Source organism: Natrix helvetica (genome assembly GCF_964273705.1).
Source record: "Natrix helvetica genome assembly, chromosome: 11".
NCBI classification, from domain to species: Eukaryota; Metazoa; Chordata; class Lepidosauria; order Squamata; family Natricidae; genus Natrix; species Natrix helvetica.
Genome location: NC_138562.1, coordinates 17,875,380 through 17,896,568, shown reverse-complemented (window position 1 = coordinate 17,896,568; position 21,189 = coordinate 17,875,380). Strand labels below are relative to the sequence as shown.

The following is a 21,189-nucleotide window of genomic DNA, read 5'->3' as shown; positions in this document are numbered from 1 at the left end:
GTCCAGCAACTGCCCCTGGCCAGGAATGCAGAGGGACAGGCGGGAAGGCCCAGGACCACAGCAGCAGGGTGAGGTCAGCTCCACTGTGGTTGGTTGGCCAGAGGAGCTGCCCTTGGAAGGACTTCCCTTTGAATCCTTCATGGGGGGGGGCATTTCCCCCCTTATTACACTTTGGGGTGGAGTGGAGCTAGGCTCTTATACACCAGGCCTTTTTTGTGTTTAAATGCTTATGGTTGGAATGCTTCAATATTTAATATTTTTAAGCATATTTCGATGATTGTTTTTATGTAAGTTTGCAAGCTTCCTGGAAGTTATCTAAGCAATCCCCCCCTCCCCCAACCCCCCCAGGGCTGCTCCTAATGTTCCAGCCTCAGATTCTCCAGGTGAAGAGCTCCAGGAGCACGAAAAGGCTTTTCAGGCAAGGCAGATGCTCAGTTGAGCTCTGGGGGGGGGGAGGGGGCGTCTTCTTGCACCTCCCCGAAGAGGCTTTGGAGAGCCAAGCAGGAGAGACAGAAGGGCCCGACTCAGGACAGCAAGTGCTGGATGTGCTATTAAGGGGGCTGAGAGGTGTCTTTAAAAATGAGTCAGGGTTCAAATGCAAAAACTTCAACATGTGCATATACAAAACAGAACAATTTAGGTTCAGGCCATTGGGACAATGAAGGGAAATGAAGAATTACATATTTTATGCCCGTACGTTCAAAACTTAAATACCAAGCCCCAAGCCGCCTCAAGAAAATTGTTCTGTGAGAAACAGAGAAAGGCTGCCAGAGGCCAAAAAAACAAGAGACAAGAAGAGGGCTCCCTGGCCGTCCAATGGAGAGTAGACCAGGGAGGAATTCCTCTTCTGGCCAAAAGACATTGGTCATTCTTTATATTGCCATCCTTCTATTTTGTATTTAGTTTCTTTTTTACTTGTTCAGTGGTAACGATTATTTTTAGGCATATCAGAAATCCCACCCTTTTCTTACTATGTCTCCCTTGGTTATTCTTTGCAATTTGGTTTTGTAGTGTGTTCTGCCTGATCTTTACCCATTTCACATGTTTTAAAATTTGCAACTGCTGTTAAGTGCATCCCGTTTCTATTTGTACACCTTCTGTCTTCACAAGTAGCCTCTAATGAGGAGGCTGCTGAAACCTCAACGCTGAAATAATCCTCATCTTTAAACGCCGGTACTGTGCCCTGTGCAGGAGCGTGCAATTGCACACCCGTGTCCTGCTGTGGGAGTGGGAGTGGCTCCATAGAGATTAAGCAGCTCCCTTTCCTCCAGCTGCGGTTGAATCTGGAGTGAACTTGGGACTCTCTTTCAAAATATCATCCAAGAGACTGTGAGGATCAACAGAGCACATGTATAGGTTTCTCCCCTTTCTGCTTTTATCACTTCCAAGTGAAGGATAGTTTCTGATTTTCCTGCTGGCTGGAGGGCCAGAAGATGGAAAAGTGCCTGAGCTCCTTTCAGTTTAAACTATTTGTTAAACTGAAAGGTGGAACAGCTTCTTTCTCTTCTCAAAAGGGAAGCAGTTTGGGCTTGCAGATGATCTGTCCATTTTCACAGGAAATGCTTCTGAAAAGCTCAAGTGCTTTTTGTGTACTGGCAATATTTCAAAAGACTGCAAATGCCCATGTATTACGTGGATGGTGAAATAAAATTGAAATGCATGTGTTGATTCATTCATTCCACAAGTGTGCATTCTCTAGAAACCACGGGGCACTATGTTTTAATGTGCACGTTTGTCCATGCACACGGCTTCATGAAGCAATAATAATAATAATAATAATAATAATAATAATAATAATAATAATAATTTATCTGAAAGGACAGAGAAATGCTGCATTAGCCAATTATGCTTCGGTACTTAATATTTACAAAATTTCAAAATCCAATTTAGATAGCAACAGATAATAAAATCTGCTCTATATAGTACTGCCGTATATGATCAGAAACAAATAATGGTGAACCATAGACCCAGTCAAAAATTCAGAAACCCATGGCGTATAAAGTCTGTCCTGATAAAACTGCAAAGTTCCTGAAACAGACACCTGTTCAGTAGTGACACCTACTCCTGTTATATCCTAGCAGCTTTTGCAAGAACGTGCAAATACTGAGTCCAGGACCTGCCTGGACTCTGTGAGTGGCCGTCCTCCACCTGCCCGCTAGCTAAGATCCCCCTTCTGCTCTCATCACATTTTCCGAATGGCCAAGTCGCTCCAAGGGGAAGTAACTTGTTCTCCAAATGAGGGACCTATTTCTCATTGAAACCCTAGGCCCTCCAGTGAGAAAGCCCCCTCCCTCTAGCTCCCCAGAGGCCATGGCCCCCAGGAGCTCCTCGGCTTGCCTCGCACAGGATGAGCAAGGCAGGAAGCCGGCTCCTGGCAAGTTGGAGAGGAGTCAGCAAGATTGAAGCAAAGGGATGTCAGACTCTAAGATAGACACACTTCCCCCCCCGTGGGTCTTTCAGGGACGTCCCCTGCCCCAAACAGTAAATGTAACACATCCAATAACATTCTTGATTTCGTTTTCTTTCTTAAAATCAGAGTTTGATTCACATAGGAGAGGAAGGAAGTCAGCTGAATAATATTAATCATAATAAAAGGTAAAAATGATTATAGTATCAGCAGGGGGATCTATGCACCCCCCCAGGGCTCCTCTGTCCAAATTGAATGGACATATGGAGGGTGAACAGGTAGTTTCAATCCTTGGGGATCATATCCTTGATGGCTGACTCCCGGTTGACATACGTTGCCCAGTACACCATGTTGAAAATGGCAAACAAGACCGGAAAGACAATGCGAGACATTTTGTCTACCTTGCTGACACTGTTGTAGGTCTTCCTGTTCTCCAGAGGCTTCTCTTCCAATCGGGGCACCTTGACGGCGGGGACCACCACGGCCGCAGGTGTGGCTGTTGGAGCAGCCGCACTCTTGGCAATGGTTGGGAGGGTAGGCTCCTTGGTGATATTGAGAGCGTACGTGGTCCCCACAATGTTGTAGGTGTTGTTGGTTTTCTTAGCCAAGGTGACTGGCTCTTTCTTCTGAGAAGAGAAGCAAAGACGGTGAGATAATGGCCCAAGGGCATTGATGCATCGAGAGATACTTGCCTCTGTGGGAACGGAAGGCTGCTGCTACTGCTCTGATTCGAGCCTAACATGGATCTCCATTCTGGAAGAGAAAGGGCCAGCATGGCATAACCTTCTGAAACAGAGTACCGTATTTTTCGGAGTATAAGACGCACCTTTTTCCCTCAGAAAAGAGGCTGAAAATCTGGGTGTGTCTTATACACTGAATACAGCATTTTTGCCTCCTAAAACCCCGCCCCCTTCACCAATATGGCCATGCAAGGCCTTTAGGAGCCTGGCAGAGTGCTCCTAGGGGCTGGGGGGGGCAGAAATGAGCGAAAATAGGCCTTTCTTGCTCAATTGTGGGCCCCCAGCAGCACTCTATAAGCCTCCTAAAGGGTATGCATACCCTTCGTTTTGACAAAAAAATGGGCCAGTTTACACAAAAAATGGGCCATAGATTTGCCATCACCGGCCATTTTTTGTTTGTTTTGGGGGGGGGCACCCCCAAGGAGCACTCTACAGGCCTCCTAAAGGCTATTCATGCCCTTTAAAAAAAAGACGAGCCTGTTTTCGTGAAAAATGGGCCATTTTGGGGAGGTCTGCAGAGTGCAAAAACTTTTTTTTTAATTTGCCTCTTCAAAACCTTGGTGCGTCTTATACACCGGTGCGTCTTATACTCTGAAAAATACGGTATCTCCGGGAATTGAGTGCAAAAGAAGAAGAGGGCGACAGAGAATGAAGCGGCTGGATAGAGCCCCCGAAGCAGTCGGCGTGAGCTTAAATGGACTCTGGGGGATGGTAGAGGAAAGGAAGGCCTGGAGGAACGTTGTCCATGGGGTCGCGATGAGTCAGACGTGACTTCGCAACTAACAACAACACTCCTGGTATCCGGGCCCTTCAGAAACAAACTTCTAATTTTTAGGACTGGGCACCCTCTGTTGGTGGTTTTTTCTGATGCAAATGCGAGAGCTTCGGTGCTTACTCTCCTCTTTAAAGTACTGGGACAAAAAGAGATCAACTGGATGGCAAACGCCCTATTCCCTTTTGCAAGTTGTAGCTTCTTACATTGTGGGTACATGGTCAGCATTTCTCTAGGTTACTAAACCCTGGCTCCTCTGATGCCTTTCCTTCCCCTCTGCCTCTCCCTTCTCACCTTCATCTCCTGAGCCTCCAGAACCTTCTTGCCTTCCCAGGCCCAGCTGCGCTTAGTGAAATAATTGACGGCAGCAAATTCAATCAGCGCAGAAAAGACGAAGGCATAGCACACTGCCATAAACCAGTCCATAGCGGTTGCGTAGGCCACCTTGGGGAGGGAATTCCGTGCGCTGATGCTCAGAGTGGTCATAGTCAGCACCGTAGTGACGCCTGTGAAAAGGAGAACAGATCAGGGGCAGCCGAAGAAAGCAGGCGTTTCCCACCCTTAAGCTCTCTCCTCTGTCTGGGCTAGCCGGATTTTCTTTTGTCTTGCTTCTCCCTCCTTAAATTGGGAAATCACTCCGTAATCTCTCAAAACACAACATCAATGAGGTTTGGAAACCTCTATCACGAATGACAAATTCAGGCACCGTTTATCTGCTATGTTTGTAATGCCTTGTAGTAGGTGATCCTTGTCATTTTGAATGAGAACTTATAATGCTGGTGTAATAGAATATTCCATTATGTATTTGTTTTATTAGCATACTCACACACAGTAGCTGCTCATCTCGCAGGCACATGGTTCAGGGTGGTGGTGTACAACATAATAACCGTTAAAAAAACCCCATGCAATTTAAAAATAATGAAACCGATGACCTCCACCAGCGACTTCATGAAGATGCTAAATAGGAGGGGGGGGGGAGAGCCTAATCCTACAGCACCCCACACAATAAGTGTCTGACAGATCTACATAGTTTCACATAATAAGGGTCTCTGTCCTTCCCAAGGCAGCCTATGCACTTATATAGGGGTGAACTTTGACACTGTCTTTTTCTGATCTTGTAATACATTTTTCTTATGATTGTCTTCTTGCCTTGAAGGATGAGGAGGAGGAAGAGGAAGAGGAGGAGGAAGGAGAGGAGGAGGAGGAGGAGGAGGAGGAGGAGGAGGAGGAGGAAGAGGAGGAGGAGAAGGAAGGAGAGATGGCGGAGGAGAAGAAGAGGAGGTGGAGGAGGAGAGGAGGAGAAGAGGAGGAAGGAGAGATGGAGGAGGTGGAAGAGGAGGGAGGAGGAGGAGGAAGAAGGAGAGGTAGAAGAGGAGAAGAGGAGGAGGAAGAGGAGGAGGAGGGAGAGGAGGAGGAGGAGGAGAGGAGGAGGAGGAGGAAGGAGAGGTGGAGGAAGAGGAGAAGAGGAGGAAGGAGAAGTGAAGGAGGAGAGCAGGAGGAGGAAGAGGAGGAGGAGAGGCAATGTCTAGGCAAGTAAGACAGAAAAGCTCAGACTGTGAGTGCCTGCTAGCTCTCTTCTCCCTGCAGCCTACTCAAGGACACACTCACCAAACACTGTTCGGGCTGGGACACTTTCCCTGTTGAGCCAGAAGGAAACCTGGGACAGAATGACTGTCATGATGCAGGGCAAGTAAGTCTGGATCACAAAGTATCCGATCTTACGCTTGAGATGGAAGTAAGTGGTCATCACAATGTAGGTTCCTGGAGAGAAAAAGGCCACGATACAGTGATGCTAATCTCTTGTGGACAACCCAGGCAAGCAATGTGTGCTACTTCAGCTGCCATCCTTATAAACGTCCAGGGAAGCTGCTCACTGGCCTGACCAACTGCAGTGAACGGTTGGGGTGCACCTACATTCCATATCTTCACGCTTTAACAATCTGCCTTTCACGTACCCCCATCTGTAATTGTTTTGTAAACCTGGTCTTTTGGTCTCACTGGATGCCATCAATCCAGGGAAATGAAAGAGCTGGCTATGCCCTTCTCAGGGTCTTCTACACTCTCCTTTCATGAAACCATGATGGAGTCGTCAAGTCTACTCAGTGAATTGGTTCACATACTTAAACTCCTTGAATTATTGCCCTAAAGGCTGGTACAAATTTCCTTGCCTGGTCCTGCCTTCTTCTGACAGTGACGGGACCACAGCTTAGAAGGACAGGAGGAAAGGGGTTTTTCCCCTTTCTTCTTGCCACAAGAAGGACCATGTACTACAAATATAACCCCTATGGAAATCAAACACGCTTTTCATGGGATCATCCAATAGTAAGGGCCATTCTCCAAAACTACCCCCTCCCCTCATTTAGTCCTGCAGCCTGCATCACCTCTGCTTCTGGTTGCCTTCAGCCACCCGAATTACCTGTGCTAGACTCAATGGAGTCTCTGCCTACATTGTGGCCAAGGAGGTCATATTGATTGAGGCGGGAGCCACCTTCAGCCACCTCCACTTTCCCCAGAGTCCAAGTGTAGATGACTTCGGTCGTGGTGTAGGCATCTAGGAAGGAAAAATTGCAGAACAGAATGGAAGATATGGCCCAGAAGGGCTTTGCCCAACTTTGGTTGGTTGGTTGGGCTAGTGGCAACCTCATCCAGAGGGGATTGCACTAAAGACGATGCCCTCAGCTTGCCGTAATTCATTCTAGATGCGGCTCTACTTGATGGTCACCTGCAGACCTTTGAATTGGGAGTCTCCCTGAGTTGATTACAAGAGGGGTGTGTATAGATGTTTTAAATAAATAAGGAACTTGCAAAATGCAGTGGCCTGTATATAGTACTTCTGTCCCATTACTGCCATTGGAACACAAATGCTAGGTATGAGAGGCTGCTGCTCGTGACCTACACAGCCCCATACAACTCAGGGTTTCTGCAAGATTGCCTTCCCCATAGGGCAGGGGGTGTCCAAACTTGGGAACTTTTAAGACTTGTGGACTTCAACTCCCAGAATTCCCCAGCCAGCAAGTTTGGACACCCCTGGTCTAATGATTTACATCTCATGATGTTCCTGATTCTCTTGTCTGCTGTGAATATAAATGCAACATGCATTTATTGATTTGAAACCACAAGTTTGGGTCAGTGTCTCCAACTTCCTTATGTGGTCAGCTGCTGCTGCTGCTCCTCAATTCCCTGACAGAAAACATTTCGCTTCTCATCCAAGAAGCTCTTCAACCCGAAGAAGTGGGAGCAGGCCAGTTCCCAGCTCAATCTGTAGATGTTGACTGTGAAGTCACTGCAACTTATGTGGGTTTAAGCAGGCAAAAGCCTCCCTCCCCTGCAAGCTAAAGAACAACGAGGAAGTACTTACAGCTCCCAAATTTCAGTGGGCAGGCATGTACGTCCATGGGGAAATCCTCCAAGTGCATAGGGCATTCTGCGTGAATGGTCAACCTGCAAAGGAGAGGGCCCACTGTCAAGCAGGGGGCTCCCGAGGCTTAGCCCTGAGACCCATGGCAAGCCCTTGGATGATCGGTTCCTTTCTCAGCGATCCCAATTTGTCTTTCCACCAGAGACGGCGTGGACTCATAAAATGTGTGCTCTTAAAACTGAATTAAGTATCTAAATATTAGATATCTAATTCTACACATAATCACGGCCGGGAGAATGACAGTCGCACAAAACTGGAAAAATAATAACACACCAACAGAAGAAAATGTAATTTAAAAAAAATTGGAATGTGCAGAGATGGATAGGCTCACGAAAGAATTAAAAGAGAAAGAAGAATCTGACTATTGCTCCATAAGGGATTTATGCTATAATTGGCTAGAGGAAAAGAGAGGAGAGGAGGGTAGGAAAGCAAAAAAGAAAGGAAGAAAGATCAACAAATTAAGACACAACTACAAAACCGGAAAATGATTAAAAGATAGAAATATGAAATGGACTGTAGCAAATAAATAATAGGAAATGGGTACAAAATGAGTCAAATGTAATGAAGGTTGTTATACATAGAATATATAGAATGTTATATGTAGAATGAAGAAAAAAGATGTATGAAATAATATAAATGCATATATATATATATATATATATATATATATATATATATATATATATATATATATATATATATATATATATATATATATATATATATATATATATATATATATATATATGATAGTTATAGTTATAGTTATAGTTATAGTTATAGTTATATAGTTATATAGTTATAGTTATATAGTTATAGTTATATAGTTATAGTTATATAGTTATAGTTATATAGTTATAGTTATATAAGACTTATATGTACAGATAACAGAATCACAACAGATATGTAAAAGAAGTGTAATGTGTTGCAAAGATGTGATGTTTGCATAAACAAAATGAAAAGTTTTTTTAAAAACCTGCCTCCATAGCCCTACACTCCTATTTCACTAAGACGCACCGCATTGTGGGATGGGGTGTGCAAAGGTCTGCGGTCACATTCGGCAAGTGCCGTCGGGAGAGAAGCAGCGGTTAATCCAGTCCCTCCATCCGACCTTTCAGTGGTCAATCTGTGGTTGCCTCCTGCTGCCTCCAGAGTCACGGCCACGGTGCAGGAAAAGCGGCGGGTCTCCCCTCCACCAAGGCCAACGGGGTTCCTGGCAGGGCAGCCTATGCCACAACCCGAAGGACGCCCAACCCCGGAGGCCCCAGCTCACCTCATGGTGTAGAGGAGAGTGCCATTATCCACCAGTCGGAGCAATTTGTTTGGTGTGGTCATGTTGTGGGCCACAGATTTCTTCCCATTGTGGAAAAAAGTGTCCGGGGTCCAGATCTTACTGGCTAGCAAGTTATTCAAGGGCAAAATCTTCATTGGACCATCAAATTTCAACCGCTCATCTCTCCAGGATTGCCGGAAGAAGACATCGATGGTGTACTCCTGCCAGTGAAGAAAGGAGCTGAAAGTGAGGCTGCCTGAGGAACAGGCCCTTCTCTGGCGCTGCTCACCATAAAGAAGAATCCTGGGCCCCACAGACATCACAAGGTGAAACCATAGCACGCCCCTCTAGGGCAGTGGTGGGTTATTCCCCCCGTCACTACTGGTTCGGTGCTCACGGGGCCTCACGTCCTTTCATGCAGATGCGCTGTGCACGCATGCGCACTCCACCGCCCTTGCGACGCTCAGCTGCTTGTCGGAGCTCACGTAGGCGCCGCAGGCGTGCGCAATTGGCCGGTTGCTTTAAAAACCGGTATAGAATGCAAGCGGGCGGGCCAAATGAGCCACCGTACTGGTACGCTGTCAGCTGCTCCCAGCTACTACCGGTACAGCCGTACTGGGCCGTACCGGCTGGAACCTACCACTGCTCTAGGGCCTCTGTTCAGTGCATGCCTTGCTCTTGGCTGTTCAGAATGAGCATCTCACAGCCCCGCAGAGCGAAGAACCCAAAGAGGCCTTTTGTGCCACCGCCCCAGCATCATACATTGAGGTCCACTTGACCTTCACTCTGAGACCACTCATAGTCCTGCCTTCCTCCCACCCCACCCCCACCCCTGGTCACTTCTGCCCTGTCAGCTTTGCTGCAGGCGGCTTCTGCCACTGTAGCTGGATTGCTGTCTCAGCGATGCCCTAACTTGACTGATTTGCCCTGTGGCTGGACGTGGGGAGGCTAAAGGAATCCAAGTTCACTCAGGGGCGCCCTAGTTACGCTCTTGCCTCTAGAAGCAGCTCAAGGGCAGAGAAGGCTGCAGGTGCTGGCATTTCAAACCTTCTTGGGAAGAAAACTGCCAGTGAGAGCACTCAGGGGATGCCCAGTTGCTGGGTTCCCCTCAGATCACGAAAGGGTCTGTGTGGCATTTTGCCTTAAGTGTGGAGGCAGCTGGAGGAAGAGATTGCAGGAGCCTGACAGAGCATCAGCTGCACTTCCCAGAAGCCAGTTTACAGGGGAAGGGGGTGGGGAGGGGGCAATCATCAAGCCTTCTCCTCCCGGACCCTCACTCCGTGCTGGGCGGCAGGGCTATATAGGCTCAGGAGGAAGTGCTGTTCTCTGGGTGTTTCCAAGCCCCCTCCCCATCATCACGAGAAAAGGCCCAGCAACAAGTGCAGAAAAACAGGCCCCCTCCCAGCAGTTGCCATGGCAACAATCATGTGGCAAGGAGCGCTAATGATAATGGATGCAGAGCGCTGCCAGCTACAGCAGCAGTTGCTCCCCTCCCCTTCCCCCAGAAAAGCTTAGCTAGCCCCCCGGGGTCCTTGGCCCATCGCCCCGTGGAAAGAAAAGGCTGTTCTCTCTCCAGCCAGCTCCTGTCCCTGGGCGGTCCCCCGAGGGAGGGGGGGACGAAAGGGGCTGCCAAAAGAAGGCCGATGGATGAGATGCGCCGGCTAAGGAGGAGGATTTGTGCAGAAGTGAAGCAACTGCTTGCATTCCACTTTATCACCCGTCTTCCGCTGAGTAAATTTTGTAAGATCACGTAGCAGTAGAAAATGCAATTCGTTTTCAACTCTTTTGATTTCTCCTTTTCTTCACAGTTCATTATACATGCTCCCTTAATCAAATATGCTTAAGTTTAGCGTAATGACAAGGTACTCCCTGGAGGTGGAATGATTGAATATATTAAGGTTCTTGGCTTATGGTGCAACAATAAGGCAGGGAGAGAGGGGGAGGGAGGGAGGGAGGGAGGGAGGGAGAGCGGTCCAAAATGAAACGGAGTTACCTTTCTTTGCAAGGGAGGCAGCCGTCCAGATTTTGGAGCTTCCTCTTGGGGTGTGAAAGTGAAGCTTTCGCTTTCTAAGCCCAAGTAACCCTGAATCTACCCAGCAGCTCTTCCCCTGCGCCATTTCCATTGAGCCAGCTGCCTCTCATCCTTGATCCCTCACCAGGATGGGTTGCACTGTGTCGGATTGACAGATCCGGGGTAGCTGGATGCGTTAGCACCCTCATTTAGTACCCTATAGATTAGGTGCTTTGAGTCAACCCTTTGGTCGAGCATCAGCAGAGACGCCTTCCTGCTTTATTTGCAAAAAGGAGATCAACTGTAGAAACTCTGCTGGCCTGGAGAAAGCCTGCTCAACCTGCACTGATGAAGGCCACAGGGAGACTGAGCAGGGCTGGGGGCTTCGAAGGGACTCAAACGTCCCATCCCACAGGCCGAGATGGAGAGATGCGAGGGAGGCAAATTCCGATCCCTTGACTCAGGAAGAAGGCAGGTTCAGAATCCCAGCAAATAAGGGCCGATGAGCTAGCGGTCTCGGCCAAGAGCTTTTCCCTGGGGCAGAGGAAGTCAGACTTGCAACCCAAACAAACCAGAGAATTCCCATCTGGACAGCAGGCTCAGCCTGTATTAGCTGGAGAACCCCAGGAAGAATCCCCACCATAATTCCACAAAGAGGGCATGGAAAACTAGTCCTGTCTTTTTCACATGAACGGGATTTTATTTCCTGGCTGTATTTATTTACAGTGGAGATTGCTCAGATCTCAGAGCTCTCATTCCTATTTCCACTCAAAGTCTATCCAGTTCTCTCCCTTCCCTTCCTTTCCTTTCCCTTCTTTTCCCTTCTCTTCATTTCCCCTCCTTTCCCTTCGCTTCCCTTCATTTCCCCTCCCCTCCCTTCCCTTCCCTTCCATTCTATTCCATTCCTTTCCTCTCCTTTCCCTTCCCTTCCCTTCCCTTCCATTCCATTCCTTTCTCCTCCTTTCCCTTCCCTTCTCTTCCCCTCCCTTCCATTCTATTCCTTTCCCCTCCTTTCCCTTCCCTCCCCTTCCATTCATTTCCCCTCCCCTCCCTTCCCCTCCCTTCCATTCTATTCCATTCCTTTCCCCTCCCTTCCCTTCCCTTCCATTCTATTCCATTCCTTTCCTCTCCTTTCCCTTTCCTTCCCTTCCCTTCCCTTCCTTTCCCCTCCTTTCCCTTCCCTTCCCTTCCTTTCCCCTCCTTTCCCTTCCCTTCTCTTCCATTCCATTCCATTCCCTTCCCCTCCTTTCCCCTTCTCTTACATTCCCCACTAGAGTTTGCAGCCCCATAAGATCTCTTTACTGCCAACCAAAGATGGCACTTTCAGGTTCAAACTTTGTTAACCTGCTCTTCTAGGTCAGAAGTTGAATTGATAGCCTAGCTCCTGGGACTTGGAGGATTCTTCCATTGGCCATGGATGCCATTGCCTCTGGTCCTACCAAGCCCATCAACACCTACCCACCCTCACAGAACAGTCCTCAGAACCTGCTGAGCTCCTGCTGGGAATCCCTCCACTATTGCTCCCCAGCCCTCCCTCTAAAGTCCAAGCACAGGAGAGGCCATAGTACCAAAATATTTTTAAGGCAATTCTCCTCTGCCAGCTGAGAGCATCCCTGTCCCGCAGGAAGCTTGCATGTAACAAAGCATCACCTACCATGTCAGTGTCTGAGACAGGGCCAAAACTTGTCACATAGATATTGGTTTTGACTTCAGTTACTGTATCTGAAACAACATAAAGCATGACATTTATATTTACAGAGCAAATATATCTCGATATAAAATAGCATCTCGTTTGTTTGTTTGTTTGTTTTGAAATGTCCATGCTTTGGGGGATTCTTGGATGTCTACAATGATCCCATGACTTGAAAGTAAACCAGAAGCAGAATTTAATTCAAACAGAAAATTGGATTTTTATGTATGTTAATTTTACAGGATTTCTATATATACACCCATGATGTGACCCATAGCTCTCCTGTCATGCCATCGGCGATCAGTCAAGAATAATGTTTCCAAATTCTATTAAATGGCACAGGCTAACCTATTTCTTAAAGCAGATGCTTCACATGAGACTGCCTCGGAGACTTGATTAATTCATTCAATATTTGAGCCAGACAATGGGATGGGGTGCAATCCTGCCTCAACAAGATCAGGGGCCTGCAGACCTGGACAGGGACTTTCCAACCCCCCCAAGGCAGGTCATAGGGCTACCCATTAACACCTCCCCATTCAGTTCTTCAAGCCAAGGGCTCTTCTACAGGGACACGTCTTCAGGTTTTTCCCCTCCAGCCACATAACCTTGCTACAAGAACAAAGAGTCGCTCCCTTGGAAAGAGGCCAATAATCACCTTTTCAATTAAGTATCGCCCTCAACCTGCAGCATCCGAAGATTTGGCAACTATTTGCATTCTGATAATATATCCAAGCAGCCAGAAAAAAACAAACTTGTTATGCCTGGTGAGACTAAATATATATAGTGAAATGGGCAGCTTAAGTCTTGGACGTCTTTTTTCTCCCATCCCTTTTGAATCCAAAGTCATCCCAGCGATAAGTATCAGGCCTCTTGAAGAGGTACCATCCCTGCTTTGTGCCACTTTCATAGAGAAGTTTTGGGCACAGAGAACTTACTTTCACTGAGACCACTCTTTCTAGCCACACACACACACACCCCTGAAAGCACCACATTTTTTTAATTCCAAGCACTGTGGCAATGTACTTTGGCTTCCCCTCTCAGTGCCTGCCTCTTGGGCAGTTGAGAGATTCCTAGACAGATAACCTAGGCAGGCAGAGATGGACTTACTCATTTTATTTGCCTCGGTATTATGTAGTCTCTGCCTCTGACACACAGAGCCAGGGGTGGGTTCCTACCAGTTCTAAGCTCTTCTATAGAAGAGGTTCCACAAATCTCCAGTGCCGTTTAGAACCGGTTCCAGCTCCCTCCCCCCGCCCGTCCGCACATCATCAAGATGAAGAGCCAGAGGAGGAATTCTGGGAGTTGAAGTCCACAAGTCTTAAAGCTGTCAAGTTTGAACACCCCTGGGGTTTTTTTCTAAAGGGTTAGGGGTGCAAGGGTCTTGTAACTTGACAGCTTTAAGACGTGCGTGCTTCAAATGCCAGTTTCTGAGCCAACATTTTGGTTGCTAAGCGTTGTTAAGTGAATTTCACCACATTTTACAAGTTGGCCACACCCACCCGGTCACATGGCTGGCAAGCCACTCCCACCCTGGTCACATGGCTGGCAAGCCACTCCCACCCGGTCACATGGCTGGCAAGCCGCTCCCACAAAGCAGGCCACACCTACAGAAGAGGTTCTAAAAAAATTTGAAACCCACCATTGCACAGAGCCCATACTCTAGCCCCATGATGGCGAATCTATGGCTCGTGAGCCACCTCTCTGCCGGCACACGAGTCATTGCCCAGCTCAGTTCCAACATGCATGCGCCTCCCGCTGGCCAGCTGATTTTCTGTTCTCTGTTGCACATGCGGGGGATATGCGCACATGCATGGGGGAGTGGAGGGGATCATGCACGCATGCGTGGGGGGCTTCATGGAGGCCTGCTAGACCCAGGGCCGGATTTAGATGAAAGGAGGCCCTAGGCTATTCCACTTATGGGGCCCTTTCACCTCCCATTTTTAAGTTTGTAAATTACACGAGAGATAATAAAACACATCATTACTGTGCTATATATCAATATATTAAATGAAACATGTTGTAATTGGTACTAACCTTTATAAAAAATGTGGCACGGATAATAAATAAAAATAAAAGGCCCCTCTTGATCTTGAAGCCCTAGGCTGTAGCCTAGTTAGCCTATAGGAAAATCCGGCCCTGGCTAGACCCAAAACAAAATATGGTGGGGGGGGCATGCGCAAGGGTTAGGGGGAGCATGGGGGGGTCATACATGCATGTGCAGGAAGGCGGGGTGCATTGCATTGTGGGTATGGGCTCATGCATGTGTGCTGTTTCACACGAGCATGTGATTTCGGCACGTGAGGTCAAAAAGGTTAGCCATCATCACTGCTGTAGCCCATAATCTCATGGCGACTTCATGCAAGCTCCCTGTTTCTCGCTCGGGGCCATGGAGAGCCAACTCCACCGATCCAACTTTGAGCCTGGTACAAATCAATTCAAGATCAGTTTATTTGGCCTCACTGCTTTGCCGGTTCTCTTGCTGGCTATCTCTCCAGGGAGGCAGCCAACGACTCTGGCTTATTCTGCAGCATATTGGGTGGTTCAGGTGATTCCCCCCTCCCCCCCTTGCCCACAGCTTCTGCTTTGCTCCAATTCTGCTCTGCCATTCTTCTTTTGCAGCCCTTCCACCACAAGGGCTGGGTGGGTGGAACCCAAAGGATCTCTCACCTAGCAGAGGAGTTTCTCCAGAAGGCAAGGGAGGGAGAACGAGTAGGGAGGGGTTTGAGCACACGCCAAGTTGCCCTCGGTAGTCCTGGACAAACCTGGGGAGGAGCGTCCTCCTTCTCCTGCACCCCTACTTCCTTTCTAGCATTTGTCCTGCATGTTCCAGTCGGGTAACTACGCTTTCTTTATTTTAGCAACAGCCAAGTGAGCTGCACCATTTCCCAGATAGAAGGGACCCAAAGTTACAGTTCTCTCCAGGTCAGAAAGGAATGGAGGTTTGCACAAAGGGGTGTCTTGACAAGGATGTGGAGTGAGACTGGGAGCTTGAACTAGATGGAGGGTGGACGAGTGAGTGCTCTTGCTCAAAGATGCCAAGCCCCTCCTGGCTGCATAGGCAAAGGTTTAGAAAGCTAGATGTGCCTGAGAAGGAGAGCAAGGCCTGCCAATCAATGTGCTCCCCCTGTGGCTCCACATAAGCCTTTCCCCACATTGTGAGGGTAGGCCAACCTTGTCCATTAATTCTCAGGATTTCTCTCGAGTGAGCAGTTATGTTGCCATGACAGCATCATCAGGCCAGAATTCAGGAAGCCAGACAGGTTCCCATGTGTTCTTCTGAAGGCAGGAGAATAGAAATCCCATGAGTGTGTGTATGTGGATTTGAGCTCAATTAGTGGCAATGCAGAAAAGGGGGAAAAGCCTTGGCCATCCCTGGACAGGATGCCCAGGGTAAGAAAGGAGTGGAAAACCCAGACTTCCCTTCTCGGGAGATGTGGGAGCCATGTCAGGGAGCAGAAAGGGATGGGCTATGCTAAATATACCGTACAACTATGGAGTCGTGCATGCCTTCAGCAGCACCAGCTGCCCATCCCATCCACGAGAGAGATTTAAGTCATCCCTCATTGCACTGGCATTAAAACAATGTTTTCCCCTTACTCTGCCACATCCAAGGGCAAACTCAAGTTACATAAACTGTGTTAGGCTTTGTCACCTTGGAGGAAAGTCAAGCTCCATTGGCAGCTGGGAACAAATGCAACCGAGGCAGGAGTAGGATCAGCACCAAGAACAGCACCTGATCTTCTGGTTGAGGAAAAGCCCACATTTTTTGGCCATGTTAATCCACCTTGATAGTTTCTTCTTGAATGAGAATAGTGCTTAGTGGTGGCCAAGAAGCTAGCTGCATAACTAATAACATGGGCCAGCTTGACCATCCCTTCCAGGGTTGGACTGCACTGTGATAACACATATTTTACAGCTTGATGCTATTTAGACAGTGGAACATGCTTTGCAAGAGATAACTAACCAGTTAAGGAAGACCTTGTGCTTCCTTGCATGACCACAGTTCCACGGAATATTGGACCGACTCACCGTAAAACACCAGCTACGGCTTATAAAGCCCAAATCAATGTGGGAAAAGGTTTGTTGAAAGGCAGATTCTCTTCAAATTAAGCCTGCTTAATTTTAAGATCCAGAGAACTCGCAGCCCTGCTTCAGTTGGAAAGAAAGAAGGATAATGTTCTATATTTCAGAAATAGATTAAGAACATAAAAGAGACGAAGAGCATACATCCCAGCCACTGCTGGGTGAATGTAAATCCCCATCAAGTCAAAATTAAGCACCAACTAATTTTGTGTCAAGGTGACTTGGAGGAGCAGAGCTTGGCAGTGGTTTGGCTGGTCCTGCCAATGACTTGGGTTGCACCTTGTAAACAAGAAAGAGCAGGTGAGATAACCACAGTGACCCCGAGCGTCACAGACTATCAAGAAGGATCTCGGTTCTTCAAGGAGGGACTTCTCACCCACTGCCCAGAAAAGTGCAGATGCGACTTGAGGAAGTAGAGAGTGAATGCCCCACGTGGCCAGAACTGTACCCATAGGCTGTGTTGCTGAAGGCTTCAGTGCCTCTCCCCCGCCCCCCAGGCAGGAGCAGCTGCTCACGAGCACAGAACAAAGTAAGCCTCCAAGAGTAGGTCGTATCTACATTCAAATAACAGAAACATCTTATGTACAAAGAGTGCAAAGAAGTTTGAAATAGCCCTTCGGCTCCTGGATGTAGAGAAGCCACGGGAAACACAGGTAAAATGGGCTTACCTCCGAGACCAGGTCTCAGCCGGTTGTCGTAGCCATCCAACAGACGATCCAGGATGCGCGTGAAGATGGTTATGTTGTCTTTGCTGTCGTCATCAATGATATCGGGACCATGTTTTTGGGCTAGTCTGTCATGACAACGGAAACAGGGGGGGAATGAAGACACACCTTCATTTCTCACATCTTATCTCTTTAAGGGGAGTCAGTCCTATTGGGACAAGTCCCCTTCCAACAGATTTGAGGAGGAGTTTTGGGTGGTGATCAACTGTCCCAGACCCTCTCTAAATGGATTTCAGGTAAGTCCCAAAGGCCAGCCGGCATAATCTCTTCCATGTTTCCAATCCCTGCATACATTGACAAAGGCAGCTTACTGTAGACAACATCATGAATAACATGGTGAAATCTGGCCTAGTTGAAGCTTCTGTTAGATGCAATCAGCTGCACCCAAAGAGGGCTTGTTAAGGATGCCACTTCAGCTGGGTGAGGAGGCTCAGGTGAAGTGTTGCAAGGCTCTGTGCCACTGATGGAGAACCTTTTCAGCCCCGAGTGCCCAAACCACAATGCATGTGCATGTAAGCGCATGTCTGTGCCGGAAACCCGAAGGGCAGCTAGCCGATCTGTGCATGCCTGGTTTTTTTGGCTGTTTATGGCCATTTTCTGGGCTGTTTCCAGGCAGTTTTTAACCTGGAAAAAAAACGGCTCAAAAATGGCCTGAAAATGGCCTCCAAAACGGCCCAGAAAACAACCTGAAAAATGGTTTTTGGCTGTTTTGGGCCATTTTGGGGGGGCATTTTCTGGACCCTGTGAAGACCAGCTGGCATGCACGCTGGAAACCAGAAGAGCAGCTGGCTCTGTGTGCCACATCTGGCACAGATGCTTAGGTTCGCCGTCACAGCCCTATGCTGTTTAACCTTTCTATTCATGATCTGGATGAATGGGTTGAAAGAAGGATTATCTAATTTACGGATGACTCAAAACTCAGGGGGGCAGGCGGCTAACACTTTAGGGAGAAAAATGCATTTCCAAAAGATCTATACCTATTTTACACTGGGACCTTCCTCCCAAACAAAACAAACTAACACAAAACAGAAAAGCACCCAACCCAGAATGACATTTAGCGGCAGAAATAATCCAGTCCTCACTTGCCTATAGGTGTACGAAGGTGTAACAAGTGCACATTCGTGCATACCATTAGGAATGGGGAGATCTGGTTTATAACAACGCAAACGTGTTGTGGCTGTTTCTAGTAGGTCACAAAGTGAATGTGTGTGTGTGCCAGCTGTTAAAAAGGCAGGGGCTACGTTGGCTTGTCCTAACGGCATAGAGGGAGTAACGGTTCAGCTTCCCTCTGCTTTGGGATCTACTCCAGTTTTTCATACTCTGCTTAGTATTAGGTACTGCTGGTCTAAAAGAGATGTTGACAAACAAATTGCAAATTGGAGGGAGGGGGGGGCTACCACGATTCTGCAGAGACTGGGAATAGAAAGAAAGAAGGAAAGAAAGAAAGAAGCATCAGAGTGACATTGGAGGGAGGAAGAAAAGAAAGAAAGAAAGAAAGAAAGAAAGAAAGAAAGAAAGAAAGAAAGAAAGAAAGAAAGAAAGAAAGAAAGAAGCATCAGAGTGACATTGGAGGGAAGGAGAGATTTAGATGCTGAAACCTACGAGTTGCAGCCAAGACTATCTTCATGGACAAATGCAAGAAGGAAGGGCAAATGATAAACCCTGGGATTCTTTCTCTTCAAGCAACTCTCCCCTGCATTCAGAGTGGGAAGAGCCCAAGGATCCACAGATCCATCACTCTCTTGGTTGGGGTAGAGTTCCAGATTAAAGTCTCCCCAGCCTCTGTCTGAAGGTGTCCAGCCAAAAGGAGTCACCCCCCCACCCCAACCTCTGCCCTTGTGGCTGGCTGTGAGAAAGTCAAGAGGCTGGGCTGATGGGGGCCTCCCCACCCCAGGCGCCCCACTCCACTCAGTGTTGCTCTGCCTGATGGGAAGCAAATGATGAATGGAGGCCCAAGAAAGCTCCCAGCAGAACTGTCCTATTTTTTTTATTTTTTATTTTTTGGCCTCTGAGAAACTCCAGGGGCTGACCCAGCAGTACATTCAGACTGCTGAATCACCCCTTCTCTAGCACAGGAAGGGTAAAAACACAGAGCAGAGCCATTTGTCAGCCAGTCTCCAAATAAGCAAATCAGTCCTGCGGGGCCAGGATACGGGTCCAATTGGAGGCTGATGCTTCCCTCCCCAAAATCACGGCTTGGTCAGAAGGAATGATTCAGCTGCCCCGGTGGGACGAGAGACCCCTGTTCTGCCACCTTACCCTTCTGCAGGCAGGGCGTAGACGAGGAGCAGAATCCCAAGGCCAGTGGCGCAGAAGGGGGTCCTTGCCCAGAGGATCCTGAAGGCCATCCCTCTTCAGTGCAGTCGTGGAAGGTAGCAGATACTCCACACTTGCCAAAGAGGAAAAGGGGAGAGTCACCAAGGCCAGAAAGATGCTGAGGATGGGAGATTGAGGGACAGAAGGCACACGGGCAAAGACCAGCTGGAGCTTCTCTGGAGTCTTGGTCTAAAGGAATGAAAGCAGGAATCATTGGGAATCGAGGCTGGTCCAGCTAGCCATGGTCAATCCCCTATGAGCGGAACAGAAGTTGCCTCCAGAAGTTGTGAATGCCCCAACACTGGAAGTCTTTAAGAAGATGTTGGATAGCCATCTGTCTGAAACGGTATAGGGTTTCCTGCCTAGGCAGGGGGTTGGACTAGAAGACCTCCAAGGTCCCTTCCAACTCTACTATTGTATTGTATTGTATTGATGGTCCTTGTGGCCATCGGTCCCTAAATAATGTTGAGTTTGGATTGCTACTTCTAGACAGCCCAGGACAATAATAGCGCCAATCTCTCATGCTGTTCTCCCATCTTTGGCAATGGTCAATGTGCCTTGCAAAGTTTAGAAGGGAAGGAGGGAGGGAGGAAGGAAGGAGGGAGGGAGGGAGGGGGAAGGAGGGAGGGAGGATTACAGTGGTGACTAGTAGCAAGTTCAGGCTGGTGAGAGCAGTATTGGTTTTGGCTTAGTTTTGTGTGTCAGTGAATAGTGTCAAAGAACTTTCATAAGGTTCTTTTAGAAGTAATGCCTTTTTCATATTTGCTTTAGCCTTTGTTCCTCCCGATTCCGCATGTTTTCCTGGGTGTTATTTTTACCCTTTTCTTATCTAAAACCCTGCAATTAGGAGAGGTAAGTCAAAGGAGGGGTAAAACGTAGTGAATAGTAAAACGAAGGTCATGTTTTACATTTTTTTTTAAAAAAATTAATGTTGTCTCAAGAAAACGGTTGGCAATTTAGAACTTCATCAATGCAAAATGCAAAATGTTAGACTGGAATACGTTTTAAACAGGCTAGACTGTGTTCTTTCTCATCCATTGTTAGCCCCTTGGAGCAAAGAGAGCTGATGGAAAGCTTTATCTGGAATGGTTATGGAGAAGGAGGCAGCCCAACCGCTACTGGAAAATAGCTCTGGAAAATACATATTAGCCAACAAGTTCCATTACCCAGAACCTCTGAGAGAAATAGCTCAAGACAAATGTTTGAGAAGCAGCTTATGAGCGAGCCTGAAGTAACAGAAATGAACACACCTTTCTGGGATAAATGGAAACACACAGGCTGAAGCAGCTAAACGGGCACCTCAGTAAGGGAAGCAGGAGAGACCCTGGAAAAGCTGCCTCATCTCAAGAAAGGGAGGATGCTGGAGCCTGTGTGGATCCTTCAATCCCTCACCCCCCCCCCCCCCCCGGAAGGCTCAGCCTAACATCAGGCGAAGAAGAGCCAGGGGTGGAAAAGCGATTAGCCAGATTTTCTGTGGAAAGACAGTCGAGGACACTGTTTTTGCAGCACTCCTAAGCGTGATGTCTGTCCAGCTAGCTTTTCTCAAAGAAATGACTGAAACGGATCTTTCAAAGCCGCCCCTGCTTTTGAACATTCCCCATAGGCTCTCCTGTAAAAAGGTATTCACGGATAGCTGTGTGACATGCAACCATTGCCTCTGCTGATGCCCAGAAAATGAGCTCTGCAGCACCAAGAGCAACAGCCGTGCTAGTAAGAAAAAGGGGGCGTATTAAATGGCTGCCTTATTTACTACA

General features: G+C 47.8%; 1 protein-coding gene across 1 annotated transcript; it reads right to left on the bottom strand.

Annotated features, from left to right (window-relative positions):
* Positions 1-1,768: 1,768 nt before the first annotated feature.
* Positions 1,769-19,508, bottom strand: GABRA3 (gamma-aminobutyric acid type A receptor subunit alpha3). The gene is made up of 9 exons (XM_081964244.1): positions 19,379-19,508; positions 17,063-17,187; positions 12,276-12,343; positions 8,611-8,831; positions 7,278-7,360; positions 6,336-6,470; positions 5,528-5,680; positions 4,214-4,425; positions 1,769-3,033 (listed from the first exon to the last, which is right to left on the bottom strand). The coding sequence occupies exons 1-9, from the start codon at positions 19,465-19,467 to the stop codon at positions 2,692-2,694; spliced, it is 1,428 nt and encodes a 475-aa protein (XP_081820370.1). The 5' UTR covers positions 19,468-19,508; the 3' UTR covers positions 1,769-2,691.
* Positions 19,509-21,189: the final 1,681 nt, after the last annotated feature.